Source organism: Amaranthus tricolor, chromosome 3, assembly GCF_026212465.1.
Source record: "Amaranthus tricolor cultivar Red isolate AtriRed21 chromosome 3, ASM2621246v1, whole genome shotgun sequence".
In the NCBI taxonomy this organism is placed as follows: Eukaryota; Viridiplantae; Streptophyta; class Magnoliopsida; order Caryophyllales; family Amaranthaceae; genus Amaranthus; species Amaranthus tricolor.
In genome coordinates this window covers 27,155,365-27,181,658 of record NC_080049.1, presented here as the reverse complement: position 1 = coordinate 27,181,658, position 26,294 = coordinate 27,155,365, and the positions used below count along the sequence as shown (strand labels likewise).

At 32.9% G+C, this 26,294-nt stretch overlaps 6 protein-coding genes across 8 annotated transcripts; 3 read left to right on the top strand and 3 right to left on the bottom strand.

Annotated features, from left to right (window-relative positions):
- The first annotated feature begins 56 nt into the window (after positions 1-56).
- LOC130809334 (lysine-rich arabinogalactan protein 19) lies at positions 57-3,328 on the top strand. Its single transcript, XM_057675060.1, has 2 exons — positions 57-2,615; positions 2,713-3,328. Exons 1-2 carry the CDS (start codon positions 1,953-1,955, stop codon positions 2,800-2,802), a joined length of 753 nt encoding a protein of 250 aa, XP_057531043.1. The 5' UTR covers positions 57-1,952; the 3' UTR covers positions 2,803-3,328.
- A 767-nt stretch (positions 3,329-4,095) lies between these two features.
- Positions 4,096-6,491, top strand: LOC130809332 (uncharacterized). The gene is made up of 4 exons (XM_057675057.1): positions 4,096-4,371; positions 4,473-5,187; positions 5,284-5,365; positions 6,164-6,491. Exons 1-4 carry the CDS (start codon positions 4,356-4,358, stop codon positions 6,359-6,361), a joined length of 1,011 nt encoding a protein of 336 aa, XP_057531040.1. The 5' UTR covers positions 4,096-4,355; the 3' UTR covers positions 6,362-6,491.
- Positions 6,492-9,750: 3,259 nt separating this feature from the next.
- On the bottom strand, positions 9,751-10,410 carry LOC130809331 (nodulin-related protein 1-like). The gene has a single exon (XM_057675056.1). The coding sequence runs from the start codon at positions 10,330-10,332 to the stop codon at positions 9,934-9,936; it is 399 nt and encodes a 132-aa protein (XP_057531039.1). The 5' UTR covers positions 10,333-10,410; the 3' UTR covers positions 9,751-9,933.
- Positions 10,411-12,246: 1,836 nt separating this feature from the next.
- On the bottom strand, positions 12,247-12,795 carry LOC130808514 (nodulin-related protein 2-like). Its single transcript, XM_057673979.1, has one exon. The coding sequence runs from the start codon at positions 12,793-12,795 to the stop codon at positions 12,247-12,249; it is 549 nt and encodes a 182-aa protein (XP_057529962.1).
- Positions 12,796-14,515: 1,720 nt separating this feature from the next.
- On the bottom strand, positions 14,516-16,953 carry LOC130808198 (nodulin-related protein 1-like). The gene has a single exon (XM_057673670.1). It carries the CDS (start codon positions 15,449-15,451, stop codon positions 14,849-14,851), a length of 603 nt encoding a protein of 200 aa, XP_057529653.1. The 5' UTR covers positions 15,452-16,953; the 3' UTR covers positions 14,516-14,848.
- Positions 16,954-16,971: 18 nt separating this feature from the next.
- LOC130808197 (thiamine biosynthetic bifunctional enzyme TH1, chloroplastic) lies at positions 16,972-25,860 on the top strand. 3 transcript variants are annotated; one of them, XM_057673667.1, is made up of 11 exons: positions 16,972-17,458; positions 17,565-17,627; positions 17,780-18,004; positions 19,768-19,842; positions 20,482-20,557; positions 20,643-20,718; positions 21,230-21,364; positions 22,939-23,003; positions 23,091-23,218; positions 23,568-23,809; positions 25,106-25,860. In XM_057673667.1, the coding sequence occupies exons 2-11, from the start codon at positions 17,589-17,591 to the stop codon at positions 25,635-25,637; spliced, it is 1,593 nt and encodes a 530-aa protein (XP_057529650.1). In that variant the 5' UTR covers positions 16,972-17,458; positions 17,565-17,588; the 3' UTR covers positions 25,638-25,860. The 3 variants fall into 3 exon arrangements, with proteins under 3 accessions (XP_057529650.1, XP_057529651.1, XP_057529652.1); XM_057673668.1 differs by lacking the exons at positions 16,972-17,458; positions 17,565-17,627 and adding exons at positions 19,011-19,273; positions 19,503-19,534 and having other exon boundaries at positions 17,865-18,004; XM_057673669.1 differs by lacking the exons at positions 16,972-17,458; positions 17,565-17,627 and adding an exon at positions 19,011-19,273 and having other exon boundaries at positions 17,865-18,004.
- Positions 25,861-26,294: the final 434 nt, after the last annotated feature.

The following is a 26,294-nucleotide window of genomic DNA, read 5'->3' as shown; positions in this document are numbered from 1 at the left end:
TTACCTTGTAGTCTTGGCTTTAAGGTCTAATCCTCCTTGGTGTAGGCTTTTTCTGGCTGGGGGATCAAATTTCCTGGTGCCTTGTTCGGTTTGTTTAGGCTTCTATCAGGGTTCTATCAAGTCCACTTGAAAAAAAATTTGAGGATTTTGCTCTGTAATTTTGTATGTGGTGTTTGGTTTGATATGTTGGAGAAATGTTTTTCAGACAGATAATGTTACCAATTTTCTGTGTTTGGTTTAAATGCTGTTGTTAAGAATTTAGAGCAAAATTGTTTCTTCTGAAGGTAGAATGTATTTCTGTGTTTTTTTTTTATTCATTTTCACAAAAGAGACATGGGATCCTTATTCCCAACCCAGGGTTTTCAAGTAAGGATTAATCAGTGCATGGAATATGGATCATGATTTGTGGAGGCATGGTAAGCTTGATTTCATCCTTGTATGCACCATCTTTGCTTAAGCATACACCGTACACGTACATATTCAAGTCAATTGTACTTGAAGAGTCCAATGCAGTTATATTTTCAAAAGCAGTTAGCGGTTAGCAGTTTGCAGTGCTTTCTACTCACTCTTCAGGCATGGTTCAATATCATATCCTACTAGTTAATTTATGTACTGTTGATTTTTCTATATCATTGATACAGTGGCTTGTAATATTGAAAAGTCTGAAGATGTGCTATCCGCTTTATTGGACCCAGATTTCCCATGAGCAATGTTGTCTTGATGAAACGTTGAGATCTATGACTATGTTAGAAGCTTAATTTTTGTTCAAGTGCTGTAATTTTCAGTAGACCTGAGATGCTATCAGCTATTAAGGAAATTGGCTGTTTGCTGCCCCTTTGTCATGCTTCCTGTTCTTTCAACACCTAAATGCTTTGTTTATCCTCTCTACATTGGATGTTTCTGTTAGAACTGATTCACTCAAATGAGCGACCATTCTCAAAAGATCAATAAGTTCTGTTTTGCTTCGCTTTTCATTTGCTGTGGCCTGTGAGTGTGGCCAACAGGCCATTCTGAGCTGCATGCTCTATTTTGTTTATGGACTATACTCTCCCTTCGTGCTGAGGTAACAAAGTTTTAGCCATATTCAACGAGAACTAGTCTAGTATATGTGGAACTCGCAAGCTAGATATATTTAAGATTGCATTTTCAAAATTCGTGATTGTAATGATTTATTCGACATCCACCAAGTTTCTGATGACCCTCTATCTTAATTGTTTCCATTGTGCAGATGATATTGTTGTGTTCCCATTAGTACATGGTACTGGTTGTCCAAATTTATGACAGAAAATCTCCACACTTTATCCTTGTAGTTTTGAATATCCTCGTTGTCTTCTATGATATGATTCGTATTGCAGAAATAGTCAATTATCAACCTTGCTAAATCTGATGGGTCAATGAACATACTGCTTGCCCTAAAGATACTGTGCAGAGGCTAATGCAGTGTAGCATGAAAATGTTTACACATGGCATCTCATTTGATTGTATCTACAATCTCTGAATCAAATACATCAGCTAAATCACAAATAAAAGAAATGATTCTAACTTGAGTTCTTTGATCGGATATTCAAGCATCTAGCTATAAATATTTATGTGCTTATCGATGGATTGATCCCTTGCATCAGTTGCATGTTTATGTACTCTGTATTGTTGTGTGCGTAATTGCTTCTTTTTCTTTAGATTCTGCTGTAAATTTATTATGAGTACACAGTGCTTTATGTGCTATTCATCGGGGCAGGTTATGTACACCTAATATGGTTTCTTTAAATACTTTTATGTTAAAACTTTGAAATCACACCAGCCAATATCAGTAGATGAGATGTTTTTTTTATGCAACAACCATGAAGTTTACCCCTCCCCCTCTTCACCAACCTACCTTCCATTCCTTAGAAGCTTACCTTTCCTCGATCTATAAAATTACCTTCACTTTTTCGACATAATACTACCCGAAGAGAATGGCCAACCTAAAGTGTATTTGGGTATTATATTTCTTGTTTCTCGCCATATCATTGGCAAAAGCACAAGCGCCAGCAACGGCACCAGCTAATGCTTCTCCAACACCACCCTTACCTCCTTTAAACCCACCAACGACGTCAACCCCACCACCAATTTCCACTCCGCCACCAGTTGCAAGCCCAACAGTTCCCCCCGTGCAAAGCTCACTGCCTCCAGCAGCTTCTCCGTTAAGTCCACCCGTACAAACCCCAACACTACCACCTGCACCAGTAAGTCCACCACCGGTACAAACCGCACCACCAGTCCCGCCTCCAGTTCAACCACCAGCACCTACATCAACTCCACCACAACTTTCACCTGCCCCAGCAACTGTTCCACCAGCACAAGCCCCAACAAATCCGGCTCCTGTACCAGCCCCTACAAAACCAGCTCCTGCACCAGCACCAGTGACTGTGCCACCAACATTGGCACCAGTAAATGAGCCCTCGACTGCACCAGCACCAGCACCATCCGAAGGGAGAAAAAGGAAAAGGCACAAGCATAAGCATAGGAGGCACCATCATGCACCAGCACCAGCCCCAAAACCGCCAAGCCCTCCAGCACCTCCGACAGTGGAATCAGATTCTTCAGAGGACACATCGCCTGCACCATCTCCAGATTTGGTAAATTAGAATAAAAACCCTTCTCTTATCTCATTTTGTTTGCTTACAGTTTGAAAATCTTACATCATTTTCTGACAAATTGGTTCCATGAAAACAGAATGAAGGAATATCAATTTATCAGCAAGGATACTCATGGAGAAGGTGGGTGACAGGACTCTTAGCAGTTGTGATACTTGTTGCTTTGTGATCTCAAACATGAACTATATAAGCACTGGATTCTATCTAGTTGATTCATTTTAGCTGGCTGATTTTTGTGAGATTCAAAGTTGAGGTGTTTTCGATTGCAGCAATGTAAATGAGTACTATTATTTGAATGCAAACCAGATTTATGATTCATGTGAAATTATGTGGATGACTGATTGAATCATTTTGAAACAGATTAACGTCCATGTTTTAGCACAAAAGGGCGAAAACGTGTTATGCTCATTTCGCCCTAATCTTTAGTATCATTTTGAAAATCATACCCAACCGAAAGACCTGGATTATTCCATAACTCCCATTGAGATTGATACAATTGACACAAGAAGCTCTCACATTAAAAAGTTAATTGTAACAATTTCGACCGGGTAGTATTTTGTAATGGTGCAATTAATATGAAACGAAAACACAATCAAAGAAACTGCCCATGCTGTCAAAAATTCTTGACCTAATTATATACTGATATAAAGGAGCTTCAACAAAATAGAAAATAAAGGGTCTTAGAGGCGAAGTCAAGAATTTGAATTAGAAAGGGTTAAATAGTCTATATACAAGCAAATTATTTATTTATATAAAAGCTAGTTAAATTATGAATTTTAAAATCACGAAAACTAAAATAAACTTAATAATAGAAAAAAAAATCATTTTAAGTACATGGGGTTGAAACTTCTCTATTATTATACCTTTCATAAAAAAATTAATTGTTTTTGACTTTATGTATTTGCCTAGTAAGTCCTAAATATTAACACTATTTTAATTAAAATAATAAAAATATAAAAATACATAACAGATGAATATAAAATTAAGAAAAAGTAATAGCATTATGATATAAATTTGTAAGTTTATTTTAAAAAAATACAAGTTAAATTAGGATTTAATCATCTTAACCTTAGATTTCATATATATACTCTCTTTGATCTAATATTATATTTCAATTTCATTTTGCACCATTTTCTCTATGAGTTACAATCCTTCATCCTTGCATCAAATATAAAACATTGATAAAAGTATAAAATAATAAATAAAATAAAATTATATGAGATTCTTATTTTGATAAAAACAAATTTAATATATTTATGTTAGAATAAAGTTATCCATAAATCCTTTTTTTAACAAAATGGAGCAAATAAAAAAAATTAAATAAGGAACTGAAATTTATCCATAAAATAAAGAGATATTGGTTTAAATCTAAAAATTGACTAGATATCAAATATAATGGATTCCAACTACAAATAATGACGTGAAATTTAAAGCAGGTCAAAATAATTGTGTTTAGGTTTGAGTCAACTTCAGATATTAGAATAAACCTCTTTGATCAATGGATGAGAAAACCAAGATAATAGGGAAAATACTGCACGAAAATGATTCTGAAAAACAATGAAAAGATGATCCTGCAGACTGCAACAAAGAATATTCTATATCTTTACTTGCCAATAAAAGCACCACCCGCTTTTATTACATCCTTAAAAGTTATAAATCATTCAATCCTCATATTCTTTCTTATTTCTTCAGAACTACTAGTACACAACTCAAAGGAATCAGATGTCATCTTGGAAAGGTAAGGCTTTCTTTTTATTCTGTCTTATTAGGAATTAATTATACTCATCAGGCATCAGTACATTATACAAATCAGATAAGTTATATGGTAAATATATGCAGATATGAGACCTCAAAATTGGGTTAAAACACGGTTCGAGTCAAGCCAAATGAGTTTTAAAGAGCCAAATGTGGAAGCAGATTATGCTGCAGCTGTTGCAGCCGCAGCATATGCCATTAACTCTAGGGACTTGCATGTCATGGACCAAACAGAACCAGATGTCCAACCACAATTCTATCTGCCTAATATCTTAAGCAGATTTGTCGACAAAACAATCGCAACCGCAAAACCTTTTACAACACCAGAAAGAATGTCAGATGAACACGAAATTGCAAGAAGGATGATGCGAGAGAAAATCATCCATCCAATACAATCACCTAAAAGAACTCCAACTCTTCTGAAAAAGAGACTAACATTTACCGATGAACAACATGAAGTTACAGATATGCCGCCGTTCGATTTTATTGAAAAGGCTCCAAGTTTTTATAATGCCGAATCGAAGGATATCAATCGGATGATACCGACTGCTTCCTTCTCCGGAAGGAATCCGAGTGTGAGAAGGAATCCGACTTTTAGCGAAGCACATAATATGCAGGATGCTAAAACAACAAAACAAGAAATGTTACCAATAAATACCTTTCCATATTCATCGTCTCTGATCCCAACTTCGACTGAAGCTCAACCTAAACGGTCAATACGATACAGAGGAATGAGAACAGATATAGAATCAGATGCAGATGCTTGGGAAAGAGAACAGATGGAAAAAATCAAAGCAAGGTATATAATTTAACTTCCAAAAATGTAACATTAAACCCTAATTTCTGTAATTTTTGAATATTAAGTGTATGTAAATCATAAATGTATTATACACAGATATGAGAAACTGAACGCAACGATTTTAGATTGGGAGGACAATAAGAAGAAGAAAGCCAGACGGAAAATAGAAACAGCAGAGGTTCTGTTTTCAGTCACTCTATTCGTTTCTAAAAGTTTGTGTTATTTGAAATTAAATTTTATTAGTTTTGTCACTTTTAATAATATTCATATATACTTTATATGTTTCTATGAAATGTATTAGCTAAGTTTGGTTATTTAATAAAACCAAATTAAATCAAATTTATTTCAGTTTTTATTACAATACCAATCTATATTAATTTGATTTTGACTTTTTCAGTCCGATCCAAACCAAATTTTTAAGTAAATAACAAATTTAATTTTTGCAAAACGAATTAGAAAATCAAAATAGTAAATAAAAAAATTTATAATCATGGTTGCAATGCACAAATATGATAGAAAAAATAAAACTTGAATTATTGAACAAAACCTAAATTTGTTGTAAGAATGCTCAAGTTTCTTTTGTTAAGATAGTCAATTAAAGTCTTCTTTTTTCATGTTGGGTTGCATGATGTTAACTCAATTAGTAGTTTAGCCTAATGTAAAAATGAAGCTTTTATTTTAATTCAATTCGAAATTTTATTTTTCGGTTTTAATAGGCTTAAACTTAACCCTAAATAAGAGTATTTCAATTTTTGAAATTTTCAAACCATATTTTGATAAGTCTAAACCATATATTTTTTTTTCAATATGGATTGATTAGTTTATGATTTTTACCTGAATTACTTTTACGCCTATTGAAATTTAATTTAAAAACCGCACAAAAATCTAATGGGACTAAGTTTAAAAAGCGGGAGGAACTAAAATAAATTTGAGAAAGTTATTAATTATAACATCGATGTGCTTACAAAAACCGCAGAGTGAAGGGGCAAAAAGGAGGCCAAAAGCCATGCACAATTATCAAATTGAAATGGAAAGAATAAAAGAAATCAGTGATGGAGCAAAAGCACAGGCAAACGATAAACGAAGGAATGAAGAATTGAAGGTAATGGAGAAGGCTAATAAGTACCGAGAAACTGGACAACCTCCTCTATCTACAGTGTGTCTTTGCTTTTAAAGACACCACATGATATCATCTAAGCAAGATTTTCTAACACAATGAAAAATTAAAATGAAATGTATATATATGATGTGGTGAGTGGTGATTCGTATACTATTTATTGATTTGAGTCGCTTGCACTAAATCTTATACTATTGAACTCCTCGATTAATATCTGCTTTCTTGTGAAAATTTGAGTAGCAAAAGCTGAAACACTCTCTTTAATAGAACTCTTTTTGTATAATGATCCTTGTGTACTAAAATGGCGAACATTTTTTAACTAAGCTTTTTTTTTTTAAAAAAAAATATTTGGCAAAATGAGTTTCACCCTAAATTATTTGGATAATAAGCTTCTAGCAAAAACGTTGTTAAGGGTGGAAAGGAAAAACGAGTGATTTGCCTAATTGGGGTTGAAAAATAAAAAAATTCTAACTTTAGTGTTCTTTAAAACATAATTCTCAAAATGGTGTTCATATAATAAAATAGTTTTACTAAGCTATATTTTTTTGGTTTGGTAATTCCAAACCTGCAAGAGGATAAAGTTGTTTTGTCAAGCAAATATATGCGTAAACAAATTTAAAAAATCCCACAAGTCTTACAGAAAGAGTAAAATATCCTAAAAAAAATACTTCTACATACAACCAAAAATCTCTATCAAGTCCAAAAGTTAAAATCAATAAAGATGTTTGTCGAAGATAGCGTACCCTTGTGATCTGTTGTTAGCATCATCCTTGTGATGAAAATCAATCAAAAATAGAGATGAAAATCCGAAAATTACCTCGATTGATTGGAAAAAAAAATCTCAATTAGAATAGTGGATTTAGACTACGGTGATTGGCATAGGTGACGGCTGTGGTGGAAAGCCGGCGGTTGGCGTGGATGGTGGTTGTCATCAATCTCTTCAAGTACTCCGTCGTCAGTCTTACTGATGTTTAGTTTGGGATTTGAGAAAATAAATAGGGTTGTTATGAGAACTGGAATTAATTTAATTTTGGTTTAGTTTTGCTTGGGGGAGATTTAACAGGTTTGGAACTTTCCAAATCACAATCAAATAGAGTTAATTAATTTTTTTTTAATGAACACTAGTTTGGGAAATAAATATTTGTGAACCCCAAATTGGAAATTCTTTTATTTTCCAACACTACTTAGGCAAATATTCTTATTTTTTTATATTCTTAATATTAAAAATATTAAAATATTAAAATATTAAAATATTAAAATATTAAAATATTGAAAAATATTTAAATATTAAATTATTAAAATATTTGAATATTAAAAAATTTTAATATTAAAAAATATTTAAATATTAAAGTATTGAAATGTTAAAAAATAAGAATATTCAAAAAAAAATTAAAATTAAGAATTTTATAGAATATTAATAATATAAATATTAAAAAATAAAAATTAAGGACATTAAAACTAAAAATTAAAAATATTATATAAGTAAAGAGTAATATAAATATTCTTAAATGATACTAATATTATTCTTAATTTTACAATAAAAATCAAAGTTTGATATTAATAGTCTTTTGGAAACTTTCATTTTAGAAACTTATTTCCATATCTAACGACATTAATAGTAAAATAGTTTCAAATAAGTTAAGTTGGCTTAGTGGTTAGTATATGCTTTGACCTTCTAGGAGACCAAGGTAGTATCCTTGTACAACCAAACTATTGAATTATTTTTCCCTTCAACCCAAAATTCAGTCCTCAGCTCATTAGGGTACAAAAATGCTACCCTTAACCGCATTTTTGCTAGAAGCTTATTTTTCCAAATAGTTTGGGGTGAAACTTTAAAAAAAAAAAGCTTAATAAAAAAAAATACCTAAAATGACAACCTACTATGTAATTAGAGTGTTTGATTAATGACTTTCTAGTTAAGTTTTCGCTGTTGGTTTTTTAATTAGTCAAAAGTCAAAAAAGATGTTTGAAAAATAGCTATTCACATAGCCAAAAAGGTGGGTTTTTAATCAAAATAAAATACTAGTGTGCAGCTTTTTCATTAGCTTTTAATTTGTTGATTAGTCTTTTGCCCAATGACGGTTCTAGGCCGGTTCAGCATGTTCAACGAACAGCGGAACAGAGCTCCAAATTTAGAATGGATAATGTAAAAAATGTTGATAATAGTATTAATAATGTTAGGTAGCATTGCCGGTTAGAGTTTTGGACTATCAATCAGAGTAGCTGGGTTCGAAAACCCCAATCAACACAATAAAAATGGGCGGCTCTCAATCTTCCACTAATTCCTTACTTTAATTATTGTAACTCCCTTTCTTTATTTTCACAAACCCCAATGCCGCATACTAATTTCCTATGTAGCTTTTCTGGTACATTCATCTCATTATCCACCTTTCTCAAAATTTAATTTTCCTCTTAATTGTTTTTAATCCATTCATCTTCCTCCCAACAACTAGTTTTCGGAGTTCTTTCATTAATGGCCAAAATTCATCCAAGAAAAATTAAAATTATTGTTTTACCATGGAATCTCAAATGAGAGATCTTCAAGTTCTTTAATTTCGGGTACCAATTTTGTTGTTTTTCCTTGTTACAATTTTTTTAAAATTTTTTAGTTAGATATCAATTTAGTAGAATTTACTTTCATTAAATTAAATTAAAAGAAGTGAGATTTCAATCAAGAAAAAGAGCAAAAAAATTGGGTGGAATGGAAAAAAGCATGTTGGTGTTAAATCTGAGTATCTGACATTGTTGGTTTGGCATCATTTCTTGCAAATACTAATTTAGTCCCTTTGCAACGTCTACTATAATTTGTTTTTGTTACTCTCCCGTTCTTTTTTTATCTTCCACTTTGTGTTTTTCACACATATTAAGAAAGATAGAATCTTTGAATTGTAGTGGGTATTATTTTAATTAAATAGTAGTGTGAAGTAATGATTGTATTGGAAGTATGAGGTTATAGTGGGTATTATTTTAATTAAATAATAGTGTGAAGTAATGATTGTATTGAAAGTATGAGAGAGAAAATAATTATAAATAAAAGAAAATGGGTAAATTAAAAGAAAAAGGAGGGTTTTAAGGGGTAAAAGTGGGATAAAAACTTTCTATAAAAAAAGTATTCTAAACCCGTTATAGTAAGGTGGAAGAATTTAAAAAAACGGAGGGAGACAATATATATTGTTTTAAACTCTTTTTGAAATTAAAGTGACATCCTCGGTTTCAAATTTTTATAGAAGAGGCCCCATTTTATGATTTAATTGTGTAAGTAAATAGGGTCTCCATAAACTTCACTCTGCTCGTATTTTTACTTAATAAACAACTAACATATAATACTTTGATTTTCAAACATCTGCATAACAATCGATTTATCCAATTATTTTAAAAGCTAATACAAATTAATTAACACTTTTAGCTCAGCTAGTTAATCAAACAAGTCAACTAAAAAACCAAGGTAACGAACAATAATTTGCGAAACACCCTTTAACTAAAGGAATCATACTAGGGAAATGTCCAAAGTACATTTTCATAACAAAACTAAAACAACATGCATAGATCAAATTATAAGGAAACATAACATCTTACTTAAGAGACTACAAGTAAACAACATGATCCATAAAACTTTATTGACATATATATTATTTAAAGAAACCCCCTAATCCTTTAGCCACATTCATCAACCCACCATCTTCACCTTTAGACTCTTCCTTGTGAGGAGAAGCCTTATCCTTTTCCTGATCACCATCTTTGGGAGGAGCAGCTTCAGTTTTAGTTTCAGTTTCAGAGGAGCTTGAGAATTGATGAAGGTAACCTTCAGCCTTGCCTACATATTGTCCAATACCACTATTTTCGTCGAGTTTGCCGTAGCTTTTAGCAGCTTCTAGAATGTCTTCAGCCGCACCGGCAACCTTAGCCTTGTCAATCTTGTCTGTTTGTTGGGAAGCAGCCAACTGTGCTGCTTCGGCTACTGTCTTGGCGCTTGTCATCAAATCCGATGCTGATGTTGGTGTGTGGTTTTTTGAAGCTTCTTCTGCCATGATTCAAGAATTAATTTGATATATTTATTAATTTAATTTGTTCAAGTTATGGATGTTTTAATGTTGGAAATTAATGGGAATATAAAGAGGCGAAGGAGGAGGATGTGGGGTTTCATTAATTATGTGATTTAGATATTTTTCATCCATTTTTATGGTGGTGTTTAATCATGGCCCCATGACCCATAATATTCATTCACAAATCATAACTTTAGTCTTTAATTACTTGTTGGGTAGGGAAGACATTGCCGACACAATCAAATTAAGTGCAAACACGTATACTTTTTATGTTGGGAAATTGTACAAAAATATAATTTTTCTACATTTATTAAAAATAAATTAAACTATTATAAATTCTAATTGTTTAACTTAATAAAGTAGCTTTAAGGATGACTATAATACAATACATGGATTTATTAAAAAAAAACAATTTGAGAATTTATTTCAGCAGATCAAAGATTGATTATTATTAATAATTTTCCTTTTTATTTTTTCAAAAGTGATATAAACACATTAAATCATGTAAATTTCGATAATGAAATGATAATGTGTGCTAAATTAATTACCCTTTTCGGAGTTACTTCTCAATTTTATAATTAATGTATATACTCTTTGGCATTTGAACACTTTAATTAAATTGATCAACAACAAATGAAACTCTAATACCATTAGAAAATGAGTTTGTGTAATACAAACAAAGAGACAAGAGGTGAGTAGTAACTCATTTACAAGTCTAAAACACATTTACTCCTAAAATCAATTAGTGGTAAGAAAAATTACTCTTCAAATTTATAAAGTGATGTATATTCTTTCGATAGAAAACTCAAATGTCGTATAAATACTTTATCTTCTAATACTACTTCCTTTTTCCTTTGTTATTCTCTTTTGGAATATTTAGATTTTAGATTCAAACTTTAATTATGAATTATATTAAATTTATATCTATTATGTCAAAAGATATATTTATGTGATATTTTGAAGAATTCACTAGTTCCAATAATGTTTGTTTTTCAAATATTAATTTTATATATTTTTAGAGACTCATTATTGAAGTTGAGTCATTTTAAGTTTGATCGTAAATTAAAAAATTTAAACGGAATAATAAGAACAAGTGAAGTATTTTTAAAATAAAACCTTTATTATTTTTTAATGCCAGGTAGGTAGGGCCGGCCCTAGGTTTTTAGGAGCCCGAGGCGAAAGATTATTTATAGGCTTCTAAACTATTGTATATATAGAAAAGTTCTAACCTTAACACTAATTAAAAACTAAAATTTTTGAAGGGTCCTGGGCGTAGACACGCTTTGCCCTTGCTTGAGATCGGCCCTGCAGGTAGGACTACTAGCTTATTTATGTTTTACTTTCTTTTATATTTATAAATAGATAAATAGATATTTTTTTAATTAACTTAAAATAAACACGTACATTTCATCTGTTTAGTTGAATGTTTATGTCCCTTGATAACTTTACCTTATTCCCTTATAACTTCTTTAAAAAGTTGACTTGCAATTAGAAATGGGATCTATTCGTTTGACATATTGATCATGAATACCTAACAAAACTAACACATTCAATTATTTTGTATCTTTAAAAGAGGTAAGTTGATTTGGACAATCCTTAGCTTGACACTTGAAGATGTATATATGATGACACAAAAATGGTGAAAATTATTATTAATATATAATTGTTTAACTATTTTTTAACTGATTATATTCAAACAACTAAATTAATTAATAATGATTCGATATGAATAAATACCTCTAAAAATAATTAAGAATTTAATATGCATATAAAAGTAATCTCATATATACATGCCGCCGATCCTTCTATTTATCAATTAAAAATAAATAAGCAATAAAGATAATATAATAAAAAATATGAGCCAACAAAGCAAAATCATTTGAAAGTGTGGGAACATGATCATTTCTTTAAAATTCCTTGACCTATCTTAATGTAATCCCCATACCCACCGGTTGCACCACTATTTGATTTTGAATGACCATCATGATCATGTGACTCATGTCCATTATGATCTAATACACCATCATGATCCTTCTTTCCTCCTCCATGTCCATCATGACCATGATCTGCATGATCATGACCATCATCTTTATTCATAAAGCCTTGAGCCATTTTCACAAACTCTCCATATCCACCATCAGAAGAATGAACATGTTGTGGCCCACCATGAACAGCGGAAGTTGTGGAGTGAGAAGTCCCATAATTATGGAGGTAATTTTCAGCCTTATCCAGAACTTTCCCATAGGTACAATCCTCTAGCTTGCCGTAGTGTATTGCAGCTCCTAAAAGATCTGCTGCAGCTTCAGCAACCTCCGCTTTATCGCACTTTTCATTCCCCCCACCAAATGCTGCCCCCGCTATTACTTTCGCGCTTGACATTATCTCTGCGTTCGACGGTGCCTTTTTTTGACTTTTTTTTGTGTCGCTAATTATGTGTTCTTCTTCCATTTTGTTATTTTATTAGCAAATTCAAATATGAGAATATAAAATTATGATTAAATAGTTTAGGTAGTTTATTTTTTTTAATTATATTGATGAATGGTGGCTTAGAGATATTATAGCTCATACGGTGGGTTTTTAGATATTTGATTTTGTCGATTTTTATTTTTTTACATTTAATTTTCTAATTTTAAATTGCAAATTATACCAAACACTATTTCTAAAATTTTTAACTCGTGTTAAATAGTAGAATTGATAATAAAAATTTAATATAATTTTGGTGGAAATTTTTTTTTAACAATGATCTCGCTGAAATTTTTTTTTACAATGATCTCGCTTTTTTCCAAAAATTATTTCAATATAATATAATACAAAGCTTGCTCAAATAAAAATACAACGTCAAAATTTAAAAGCATATATAACCTTGCAGGGTTCCCAGGCTTGAACGAGCACAAGGAGTGCTTACATGAGCACCATGCACAAATGGGACATGCTCAAACAAGCAAGTTGCTCTTTTCCTTGGCCTTTGCTTGCATTCTTGCTTGATTTGGTTATGGTAAATCCTATTAATTAATACTCTAAAATTAAAATGAAGTGCAGATGAGATTTTAACAATCAACTTTTGATCACGTTAACTTCTGAATTCTGATAACATTATAGAGATTAATTTGTTTTATGATACATAAATTGTCAAACAATCAAATAGAACTAACTAAAAACTTAAGTTGATATTTGTGGTCTTATGATATAGTACTGTATACTCTTTTAAGATATACAAGAATATGTGTATCATATTATATACCAAATTACTCACAAAGTAAAGTTTTTGAATTGATCAAATGTAGAACTTTAGTTAGGACGTATTTAGCCAATTGGTATTAAGTAGGTATAGGAAAGTTGTATTGTATCAAAGCTAAGACCTTTAAGAACTTATCATCATGAGAATTTCTTTTCAGTTTCATTTGACGAAATCAATCAACAATTAAATATACAAAGCAAGTAATTATGGCACCAGTTAACTTCTCTTGGGTATCTCATTTTCCAATAGTTTTGCACATTTGATATTAAGAATCAATAGCATATTTTTGAGATATTATTATGTTTGAAATATTTATCGTCTTAGTATGCTATTAATAGTTGAAACATTTAATGTTAAATAAAATAATATTTATATTTATTAATAAAGTAATATTTATTTTTGTTAGAAAAATTAATAAGCCTCTTCTATTAAAAAAAAAAGAAAATTTGCAAAGAAATACCTTATAAAACCAGTTTTTTTAAAAAAATACCTTTTAAAATTTTTTTGTAAAAAAACACCTTTTAAGAGACTTTTTATTAAAAAAAACACCTTAAATCAGTTTCCGATGACTTTTGTCAACTTTCAGGCGTTGACTATGCCATTTGAGCTCAAAAGTCAACGTCTGAAAGTTAACAAATGACATAGTCAACGCCTGAAAGTTGACAAAAGTCACTGTAAACTGATTTAAGGTGTTTTTTTTAATAAAAAGTCTCTTAAAAAGTGTTTTTTTACAAAAAAACTGATTTTATAAGGTGTTTCTTTGCAAATTATTCAAAAAAAATTCATAATTATTGTGAATTACTAAATTGTAATCATTTACCCTCTATTAAAAATAAAAATAATAATATAATCATATTTAATATATAATCAAATTTTAATAATTTGATATAAAATATTTCACATGAACTAAATTTACAACTTTAATTGTTAAGTAAAAGGAAATACAACTACAATATACAATTTATTTATTAAATTTTTTCTTAGCACATATTAATACGATAGAAAAAATAAATAAAATTATACATAATATGGGTAATGGGTTCTATCTAGTTTGCAACTAAACCTAGGTAAATGGAAGTAAATTAATCAAATAAAAATGGGCAATGTTCATTTAAATAAAATATAGGTTCAATAAAATCCATATTAGGACTACAAATATCCAAATTCAACTAGAACAAAGTAAACAAATTGAAATTAAGCCAAAATAACCAAAACAAGAAACCATATACAACAAAATTAATTTCAGTAAAATCAAAATCAATATCAATGTTTCTTCATAAATCCTTGAGCCAATTTGATATAATCCCCAGCACCACCACTACCACCTTCACCACCATGATTTTGCTTCTTATTCAACAATCCTTGAGCCAACTTAATATAATCCCCAGCACCACCACCACTAGAATGACCACCTCCATTTTCACCACCATGATCTTGTTTCTTATTCAAAAATCCTTGCGCTAATTTCACATAATCCCCATACGCACTACCACCACCTGAACCACCACTACTAGAATGTTGACCATGTTTTCCTTCACCACCTTCATACGATCCGCCATGGCTTGCACCGTGTGATTGTGAACCGGTAGTAGCAGAAGAAGAGTGAGACGAATGATATTGATGAAGATAAGTTTCAGCTTTACCGACATACTTGCCGAAATTCTTTTCTTCCAATTTTCCATAGTGTTTGGCTGCTCCGATTAAATCTGCTGCTGCTCCAGCAACTTTGGCTTTATCGATCTTTTCTGTGTCGTGAGCTAAGGCTGATTTTGCTGCGTCCGCCATTAATTTTGCGCTTGATAATAGATCTGATTTGTTAGGTGGATTGGGTTTGGTGGTCTTGCCTTTGATGTATTCTTCCTCCATGGATGGGAAATTGAGATAGCTTGTAGTAATTAGTAAATTGAGCAACTGAGAGGTTGAATTCTGAACAGGAAATTAGAAAGTAAATTGGGGGGTTTTTGTGAATGATGATGGAGGAAAATGGGATAGTTGAAGATTATTTAAGTAATCAAGAATTACGCGGTGGGGACTTGGCACTCGTGACTTGTCAACGCGCGCGGACGCTACGCAGTGGTGTGGTAGCGAGTGGCGACTTGTGTTCCAACTCTTAGCTTAGAAGAAATTTTTTTTCATAATTTTGTGGAATTTTCTTTCTACCAATTAATTTAGTCTTTGTAAGGATCAATGGGGTCACTACGACACCCACAAAGTCACACAAACAAGACAACAAACAAAATCAACACACACAAATTCTACGTGGAAAACCCCTTCGATGTGAATGATAAAAACCACGAGACCTCTTGAGGAGTCCACCCTATCTTCTCTTATTGATAAATTGAGGGAAAAAGAATCTCAAAACAGTACACAAAGGTTCATACACCCACCAACAACAACCAAGAACAATATGAGATGAATTAGAGAGCAAAAGGAGTGAAATCACCAAAAATACAGCAATCTGTCCAAAGACGATTCTGACCAAACCAAAGCTCAAAGATGATCTCCACCATCCAAAATGAAGCCCTTGATGTCAGGAACAAGCTGTCAAAATTTGGAGACGATCCAACGGTGCAATTTCCGGCAAACGACAGTTTTCTGATGGCTGCCCTCAAAGCTACGAGCACCCTCTTCTCTCTTTTTCTCCTCCTTTCTTTTTTGTGTGTTTTTCTGTTTTTTTTTATTACATCAAGCCAAGTAAAAAAAATGACCCTTAAGCTTCTCTTAGAAGCCACATAAATAGGTCCATTAATAAAAACCAAAAAAAAAGGAAAATATTACCCAAAGCAATACAAGTATTGGATAAATAGGCTGGACCCGTAACAGTCTTTTGGTGTTTTTTTGTTTGTTTTTGTTGTATCAAACTATAGGAGAGTTGGCCAAAATCAATTTAGTTCATATTAAAATAGTGTGTACCATGACACATAATGTAGTTAGATGGGAGTCGGGTGAAGTCAAAACACGTTTATAATGTTTAGGCTTGTTCAATTAAAGTCGTTTCGCGTTGAGACGGCCTCAATAAAAAATTAATGAATTATCCAAAATTCTCAAATTAAATGGTCCAACGGTGAAACCATAAGACAATTTTGAGTTGTTAAATTATAGCTTGTCTTTTTATCAATTACAAATTATTTACACACCAAAAAATAGCGTTAATTGATAAGGACAAAGGTGACTATTTCACTAATATAGACTAGGATTTACCCCCTTGTATTAGATTATGTATCACATAATTCACATTTAGTTTTGGCCTATTCATATTAAATGCTCTTTTTTTCTTTTTCTTTTTTTTTTATCTTTTTTCTTTACTAACATTTCCATGAAATTCAACTATTTATCCAACACAAATTCTTGTGAGAGACAGTCTTTTTGAGAGACCATTTGTAATTGGATCGACCCATTTTATATTTTTTAAAATATTGTAAGTAGGCATTAAGAATAATATAAGTAGACATTTACAATATCGAAAGTAGACAGTAAAGATACGATAAGTAAGTATTAAGAATAATGTAAGTAGACATTAAAAATACGGTAAGTTGGCATTAATCTTAATGCGCTGAGCTTGAGATACGTTTCTTAGAGAGACGTTCCCTCAAGAGACTAGTTGTCTATCTAAATACAATTAAATTATCTTTTTAACCCTATTTACTATCTAAAATTAGTGCATCATAAAATGCACATTTGGTTAGATTGAGAAAAGTATTTTTTTTTTCTAAATTTGGAACTTAAAAAATAATTTTTTCCAAGCACTTTATCAAATCAAACTTACCCTACCGTTGATTTATCGTTGTTGACCAAAGTTATTCCGTGAGCCTTCAATTATACTTTTATTATCTAACAAAACTCATCACATTTTCTATTTCTTAGTGCTCGAAGGTAAATGATCCATCCCCTCATCTACATTCTTTTATTAATTTTCTGTTAAATTTTCGTATTTCTCATATTATTTTTGTTGGAGATTTCTAAAATTAGGGTTTTGTAGGATTTTTAGGACGCTATCGTCTAAATGCTCCCCTATCAAACCCCCACCGTCTCTTCCATAATGGTAACTCTCTTCATTTTCCTTTTTTTTTTTTGGCATGTTCTTGTTATATTTTAATTGACTCTAATTAATCTTCATCCTCCTAAATTTGGAAATAAACAGCTAATTTGTGGTGTAATGTATCTGCTTTTAAATTCTTTGTAATTTTTATGCAGGGCAAGTTAAATTCACCCAGGAGCAGTGATTTCTCGAAACTTTCCATGGTTTTGAAACAGAATAATGGGCCAACAATGAAAATACCGCATGTGTTGACGGTGGCGGGTTCGGATTCGGGTGGTGGTGCTGGTATACAAGCAGACTTGAAAGCTTGTGCTGCCCTTGGGGTTTATTGTTCTACTGTCATCACTGCTGTTACGGCCCAAAATACTGTTGGGGTTCAGGTATCTTGTTTTTGTTAAGTAAATATTTGTTTACTGTCTGTTTTTCATGTATAGATGGTAAAAAAGGATATGAATTTTAGCATGTTAGAGTGTATATTGAATTAACATTGAACTTGTATCTGTTAAATTTCAGTTGTTTTTGTATTAGTAGTCTATGGTTGATGATTTTTGTTGCAACTGTAGAGAAAGGTTAAAACAGACTCTTTTTGTTTTTTGATGTGCAATTGTATTGACCTTATGTAAAATTAGTGGGAATTTGAGTTTCCATCAAAAAAGTGAAGTGGGAGTAAGAGTCAAACTTAAGTGGTGTTGGGCAAATGGTGTTATCACCAAAGTCCGAAAATTTTAAAAAGATGTTTTAAGAGAGAATCTGAAGTGAAGAAGATAAAGTGATTTGCAGATTTTGGAATTATGTTCTTTGTGGGTTTTATAGGATTCCAAGTTCTTGAAAAGGTGCCTTTGATGCCAAATTTTAATATAACGTTGGTAGAACACTCAAAAGTAATTTGATTGACTGCTGCATATCTGCTTATATCCATTTGAAGTTCTTAACTACTTGATCGCTATGTTCTTGTTGTGGGGTTTATTGCTCAACATTTAGATAAATCGATGAATTGACGGGAAATGAAATGCCGATAGCAAACTCTAGGATGCATGAGTGGTGTGTAGAATTTAGCTTTTGCTCGACCATTTTGAAGTTAAAATGGTCATAATTTGGTGATTTTGTGTGAAAGATTGTATATTTCTCACAGGCTAGAATTTAGCGTGTCGAGAGGCTTTGGAAAAGTATTTTAATTTCTTTGTGAAATTTGGGAACTGTAGCTTGGTAGTTTTTGCAATCTAGCAGAGTCTAGGAGGAAAAGAGCTTTTATTGAGATAATAGTATCCTAGGTGGCTGACTGGTTTTTGGGTCGGGGTAGGAGAGAAAGTTTGTAACTTTCCTATATATTGTGCCACTTCATTGGAAAATACAATAATTCTGAATGGAGATTATCTTGTGATTTAGGTTGTGGATCCAATAAGGACTACAAGAATCAAAAACATGGAACTACATGCCATTATCCCAATGCCAAGTAGCTCCCCATAATTGGTGTTTTGAGGGCTGATGTATGCAACCGTATGTGGTGAACCGGTACCTGGACAGAATAAGAAAGGCAGAAAAGATGAGACAAGGATAGTACAGAAAAGAAAAGAAAGATCAGAAAAGAAGAAGGAAGAAGATGATTACAGAGATTAGAGAAAATTTAGAGAATGACAGGAGAGAGAAGTGTATATTTAATTTCATGCTCATCCAATTATTACATACTGATATATATATAGAGCTACACAAGTACAAAAAGCTTGTTGCTACAATATGGTTATAAAAGATACTCCTTCTAGAAGCTCCATAACAAATTTCTGTTATAATATTCTCATTCATTCCCCTTAATGTTGATTGCCAAATCAGCCCTTTTCATACGCTTCTGATAGACTAAAATACCCTTGGTATTTTCTGTAGGTATGACACCATACACTCGTGATAACAAAGAGGTCGTTTCCGATGGACTATTTTAGTACTCGAGACACATGATTCTGTTTTTATTCATTCATTTCATATTTATTTTACTTTTAGTTCATTAAATGCATTTCAAGTTCAACGTTTATGGACCCTTGAAGTAAATTGTTAAGAGTATGGCGGGTGTTAGTGCTAACACTTTTTGTGTTCTGATTTAATGGTAATCTTATCTTAATATTTTAATGGGAAATTTTTGGCATGCATTTAGGGTGTTAACATATTACCGGAGGATTTTATGGCTGAGCAAATGAAATCTGTGCTTTCAGATATGGAAGTTGATGTGGTAAGTTTAGCTTGGTTTTTAGAATTCTTTTTGTAAAGAAAAGGACGTTCTCACTCATCACTAAAGGCTTGATTCGGTTTTGATAAATAAATCATTTATTGTTCAATTATATTCAGCGTATGTCATATACAAAGTTTGTTGATTACTTTAATTCAACATGCTCTACTTTCTTGTTGATAATCTATAGATATATGTCTTTTCCATGTACATGTTGTGTATCTGATGAGTATGTGCTTCTAAAATATCAAGAACAATAACATGCCATTGCTCCAATGCCAGCTAACTTTGATATTTTTTTGAAGAATATTACTTTGTAGCCCTGTGTTCATTTTGGTTTCCATTGTTAGTACACATCAATTATTATATCTGCTTGCATAATTCTGAATCACAGCTGAGGTGGATTTCATTTGTTCAATTTGTTGGAGAACGCAAATGGTTAAGAATTTGAGATTAGATACTTTTTTTCAAATCTAGAATCTTGATCGTGGAACTTGAATGAGTTTATCATTTTTGAACCGTTAATGTGATCTCACCACCCTTCCTTTCTTTGCAATGGTTCATCTGTTTATATTTTATGGGATGGTTGCACGTCCTGTATCATTGACCACCATGTTTATGCAATGATTTATGTTTCCTTAGGTAAAGACGGGTATGCTTCCCTCTATTGGTATGGTCAAAGTCCTCCTCCAATCAATCAAGGAGTGTCCTGTTCAAGGTGTTCACATGTCTCTGGATTTAAAGATGCTAGTTTTGCTGTAGTTGTGAAATGTGAATTGACATTATCTTGTTATTGAAGGAAGCTTTGGTTGTGGATCCTGTGATGGTAGCAACCAGTGGAGATGTGCTTGCTGGTTCATCTATTTTACCTGTATTCAGGTATGTTTAACTGAAAATATAATGTATTCTAGGTAAAGTGAATATGAACTAATATGAATGCATGCTTTTTAATGTTACATGTGAATTATAATTTATAACCATTAACCATGTCTCTGTCAAATGCATGAAAGCTGATGTAGTGAATCTGTTAGTTTTACATTCAAAAGAAGCTACTACATTTATCTAAAAGCGCAAAGGTTTTCTGTATTCTCTGACACTGTTGACAAGCTAAAGTGAATCTTTCTTTAAATTTGGCTCCAGTATATCCTAGTTCTAATCAAAACCGTGGAGTTGATGCTAAGATACTCATGTTAGTCAACTTCTCTAAATTCATAGAATAGTTTCCTCTTTTACTTTAATCAGACTTTCTTGGTTCTTTTGAAAAAAGTATTTTATAAACTGCTTTGTGGACACTTTTGAGTTTTTATTGTCCATACTTCTACACACTACCTCCATCTTTTGATTATTTCTTTTAACATAGTTCATTAAATATTTCAAAATTATGTCACAGGGAAGAGTTACTTCCTAAGGCTGACTTAGTAACACCAAACTTAAAAGAAGCCTCATTATTGCTCGGGGGCCTGCACCTGGAAACAGTTGCTGAAATGCGGTCTGCTGCAAAATTAATTTATGATATGGGCCCACGGTAAGATCATGAAATACCTTCGATACATTGTACTTTTATTTTACTTTTCTTACAGTGCTTATAGGTTTACATTATGAATTTGTAGAGTACCCGGTGCTATTCTGCCTTCTTGCCATAAGTTTGCCTTATCTCCCCAGCTCTCCTGTAATAGTGGATGAGAATGAGAGACATAGAAAGAAAAGAGAGAAGAGGGGAGTGAAAAATATGACAAAAGAAAATAACAAAGAGAGAAAGTGTTGAGAGAAACACTTGTGCAAATGGAACAAATGGATTTTCATCATGCCTTGAGGAGATTCTCTTGCTTCTATTTATACTTGAATAGTCGCGCTCCTGACCTTTCCTTGCTCCTGAAGCTCTTCTAGAATACCTTTGTTTAATTTTGGGCCTTCATTCAGTGTAGTCAGGATGATTATTTCATAGGTCATAATGTAATCCTTTGCCTCTAAATTCACCTCGTCCTCAAGGTGAAACTCTGGAAAAAGCCGCTGAATGTTAATGACATAATCCTTCCCAAGTGGTTGAGTTGGCAACCTCCTCCATTTCATCATCACTTCATGTTGGTAGGCTTATCTTAGTGCACAGAACCCCTAAGACATCCTCAGCTAAGTACAACATACCAAACGCATCATGGCCAAATTGTAAGTGTTATTGCGATTATCATGGATCATTAATGGACTGTTCCAGTTCATTACATATTGTTGTCACAGTATAAGCTGTGATAACTGCAAAACCATCCGAATTGATTGCCAAGTGTTTGCAAAAGTGGTTTTGAGACCATCACTACGACTACATCCAAGATTGTGCACAAAAATTCCTCAGGTTGTGCTTCCTTTCTTAAGTGCTCATCTCTGGGTTATGGTTAGAGTTTCCCCATTCGCCCTTTTCAAGTATGAGACATGATACACATGATGTATTTTTCTAGAGTTTGGTAGTTTACGCAGATATGATCTCTTGCCAATTTAAATACCCTCTTGGCCCATGTTATTGTGCAATGTGCAAAGCCTTTTTTGAAGTGACATTTGATTTCTCGTTCTAGTCAAGAAACAAATCGACATGGTTTGAACTTGATTATTTGATGACACATACATTTGCAGAAAAATAAAGAAGGGTATATGGGATCACTACACATTAATCTATCCTTATTAGTGTATTGGGAAGAGTGAGCTGGAGCTTCTTCAAAGATATTGGTGTGACAGGCATTTGTAATTGGCAGAAGGAAAATGTTTAAGTTGTCATGCTGTAATGGCAGAAGGACTAAGATGAATAAGACGAGCAAAGGAGGAAGAAGAGGAGGAAAGGAAAAAGGGATGGCTGTATTTTCTAGAAAAATATAAAATAAAAAATGTGCACTAAAAAAAATATGACATGTATCATCTTAAAGAAATAATGATGCCACATCATCTCATCTAAACAACTTAGCGGGTTACTGGTCACCTTAAGCACTTTAATGGAAAAAGTGAGTGAAAAGTGAGATTTTGATATTAATGCTTCTATGGAATTAAGCTTTTGGTATTGTCATTGTAATTGCAACATTGGGATTTTCAATTTTAATTCCCCTATATTTTATGGTTCAGAAATGTGCTCGTGAAAGGTGGTGATCTTCCAGATTCAGTGGACGCAGTTGATGTATTCTTTGATGGTAAGTCCTTTCACTTTCATGTTTCAACTTTCACTTCGTTTTCTGTCAGTTGTAGTTTTTGATTATTTTTTATATGAATGTTTACAGGAGAAAGGCTGTATGAGTTTGCTTCTGCACGCATTAGTACCCGTAACACTCATGGAACTGGTTGCACATTGGCATCAAGTATAGCAGCTGAGTTAGCCAAAGGTCTGCCTATGCTTTCAGCTGTTAAGGTGATTCTTTTTGCATTTTTTTTTCTGATCTGAATTATTTTTTTTATATTAATAGACAGTATGTAAGCAGTGTATATGGTGTATACAGTGAGGTCGCTTAAATATTCGCTGATAAAATTCTACGTGATTTGATATGGCTTTCTACAATGTCATGATGAAGTAGGCAGTGGGAGGAGACAACTAGTAGGAAAGTGCAATGGGAAATCGGAAAAAAAATATGACCCATTTCTTGGGTTGCTTGTATCCTAGACATTATAGTTTGTATTTGAATCCCTAGCCTTGTTTATTTTAATGGTTTTAACCTTTGGTAGTTGCGGGTTCAAAATTCTTTCTTTCCATTTGTATGCAGATTGCTAAACGCTATGTTGAGACTGCCTTAACTTATGGAAAAGACATGACCATTGGTAGAGGACCTCAAGGCCCCTTTGATCACATGTTGAAACTTAAAGGTACAACACCTCGTGCTTTCAGTCCAGCAGATTTATTCCTTTACGCTGTTACTGATTCTGGGATGAATGAGAAGTGGGGCCGTTCTATCACTGATGCTGTTAAAGCTGCGATAGAAGGAGGGGCAACAATGATTCAACTCAGGTTTCTTTCAGACTTTTAATTCTCATTATGCATTCAGTGAATCTGTTCTTATTATGATCTAGAAACATCTGACTCGGGCTTGGACGGTTGGAGTGCAAATTTACTAAGAAACTAGTTTCAGGTAGTGTTGCTGGGAGAAGATAATCTTATAATGTGTTGAACATGGGTGTTTGTAGAATTAAAATTTCCTTATATAAGTGTAAACTTTCTAGAACATGTGTTGTTACTTCAGACATGCACAACATGAACTCTGTTTATGACCTTTGACTTTTTGTGGTTCATTATTTATGCTGCTAAATTCTGTCTTTTGTTATAAATAGACTAGCTGAAACATGAGACTATTGTTTTTCAAATCTTTTGTAAGTTCAGATGCCAGGGCAAGACAAATTTTTTTAGCTGCGCTGTTGAGTGTTCAATTCTCTAGGATATATACTGGCCTCTCAGGTGAAAATTATTTGTTGGGACTTGGCACATATGTCCTTATGAAAGGTTCTTGTGTTTGTTTTAATGTCATTATCTGTCCTTAAAATTTCCCAACTATTGAAGCTTTTGTTTAAGTAATTTCATAATCCTTGTTTGCTCTACTCCTGTTCCTCAACTTACTCTGGATGATACATTCTCATTTTCAGCACCCCTCTGGCCTAAGTCGGAAAACTTTCTCCACCGTCTATTAATTCCTTTTACACCTTTCTTTATTGGTTGATATTGGAGCTCGTTTGCTGCTTTATAAACAATGTTGACCTTTTTCTTTGTGCTATAACCTGTCTTACTCTTTCGGGGCTTTCCTGACCCTCTTTTGTTGATTTGGCATTGCCGCTCGCTTTTAGTGAACAATTTTGTTGCTTATGGTACTAATGATATAGACTCCTCACTTTGTCTCAACTCTCAACCCAATGACGGATACAACATAATTTAAGAGAAGTTCCTTCCATAGTTACGTAGCAGGTCATCATTTTCCCACATCAGTTATTTAAGTAGTGGCAATATGACTTGTTAGGAAATCTAATCATAAACTTATTACTATACACAAATTCTATTATGAGACGGTTCATAAGACATGCCTCATACTTGGGTTAAATAGCCCAATAATAGAAACTTTTAGCATATAGGATTCTAGTTTTGACGTCGTCTCACCGCGAGACGATCTCATACAAGATGGGCTGTTTACTGTATTAGGCATTGTGACAATTTTTCCTTGACTTGTTTATGGTTTTGGTGATGTTCCCTTCGCAAAACCATTATAAATACGTGCTGAATGAGCTGGTTAAAATTACATAAATTTTTTGTTCTTAACAGGGAAAAGAACATGGAAACAAGGGACTTCATTGAAGCAGCCAAAGAGTGTATCAGCATTTGCCATTCAAAAGGAGTTCCTTTCCTGATAAATGACAGAGTTGACGTAGCTCTGGCTTGTAATGCTGACGGCGTGCACGTTGGTCAGTCTGACATGCCAGTATCCGTTGTACGTTCTCTTCTTGGACCTGAAAAGATAATCGGTCTTTCATGCAAGACACCAGAGCAAGCACACAAAGCATGGGTCGAAGGGGCTGATTATATTGGTAGTGGCGGCATTTTTCCAACCAACACTAAAGCAGATAATCAGACCATAGGTTTGGAAGGCCTGAAAGAAGTTTGTTTAACATCTAAATTACCTGTCGTTGCAATCGGTGGTATAGGGATGTCAAATGCTCATTCTGTTATGACAATAGATGCTCCAAATTTGGCAGGCGTTGCCGTTGTCTCGGCCCTCTTTGATGCTGAATGTGTTGAATCAGCAACAAAAAGTTTGCATGCTTACCTGAGCCAGACCGTTCAAACGAAAAAGTAGGGAAGAACAACCATCATGGAAATTCTGCAATTCTTTGTCTTTTTACGTTGCTATTCTTAGAAGTTAGAACTACGAGCAATTGTTTCATTTAAAATTTTGAGTTTCAGTCATCTAATAAGTTTGTAATGGTTTGTTCAACAGGCAACACGAAACCTTTGGTCGGTCACTTGAGGAATAATTTTTTGTATGATGAATAATAATAAATCATCGTTCGATCTTTTCATTGCAGGAATCTCTGTTTTGAGGATTTCTCTGAGGATCTTTCATGAGCCGAAGGACTCTTTGGTTGCATCTTTCTTATGGGTATAAGTTGCAGCCTTCCTTCTCTCTCCAAACCTAGATCATAGTTTTTAATGAGCGGGATACAGTGAATACGAGGATGATGATGAATAATAACATATCATTACGAAGAAGTACCATTTGTGTATAGCAAATTTAGGCAAACTCCTAACTGAGAATTGAACCCATAATCTTACACGGAAAAGTTGGTACTTACTCCAACTGAAACATAATTTTTTTTTCTCGAATTGAACTCGGAGCAAAACCAATTCAGAAGAAAGAGTTGGTTGAGATGAAAGATGACAACATGATATACCAAAAAGTAACAATGTCGTCATTTGACAACATAGTGTCATCTTTAGTTGTATAAAAATCCAT

Excerpts from the sequence above, each read along its gene's own strand:
- LOC130809334 (XM_057675060.1), top strand. The coding sequence starts at position 1,953 with ATGGCCAACCTAAAGTGTATTTGGGTATTATATTTCTTGTTTCTCGCC. Across the intron at positions 2,616-2,712 it reads CTGCACCATCTCCAGATTTG|AATGAAGGAATATCAATTTA; the intron begins GTAAATTAGAAT and ends CCATGAAAACAG.
- LOC130809332 (XM_057675057.1), top strand. Across the intron at positions 5,188-5,283 it reads ATGGAAAAAATCAAAGCAAG|ATATGAGAAACTGAACGCAA; the intron begins GTATATAATTTA and ends TATTATACACAG. Across the intron at positions 5,366-6,163 it reads GGAAAATAGAAACAGCAGAG|AGTGAAGGGGCAAAAAGGAG; the intron begins GTTCTGTTTTCA and ends CAAAAACCGCAG.
- LOC130809331 (XM_057675056.1), bottom strand. The coding sequence starts at position 10,332 with ATGGCAGAAGAAGCTTCAAAAAACCACACACCAACATCAGCATCGGAT.
- LOC130808514 (XM_057673979.1), bottom strand. The coding sequence starts at position 12,795 with ATGGAAGAAGAACACATAATTAGCGACACAAAAAAAAGTCAAAAAAAG.
- LOC130808198 (XM_057673670.1), bottom strand. The coding sequence starts at position 15,451 with ATGGAGGAAGAATACATCAAAGGCAAGACCACCAAACCCAATCCACCT.
- LOC130808197 (XM_057673667.1), top strand. The coding sequence starts at position 17,589 with ATGCTCCCCTATCAAACCCCCACCGTCTCTTCCATAATG. Across the intron at positions 17,628-17,779 it reads CCACCGTCTCTTCCATAATG|GGCAAGTTAAATTCACCCAG; the intron begins GTAACTCTCTTC and ends ATTTTTATGCAG. Across the intron at positions 19,843-20,481 it reads CAGATATGGAAGTTGATGTG|GTAAAGACGGGTATGCTTCC; the intron begins GTAAGTTTAGCT and ends ATGTTTCCTTAG.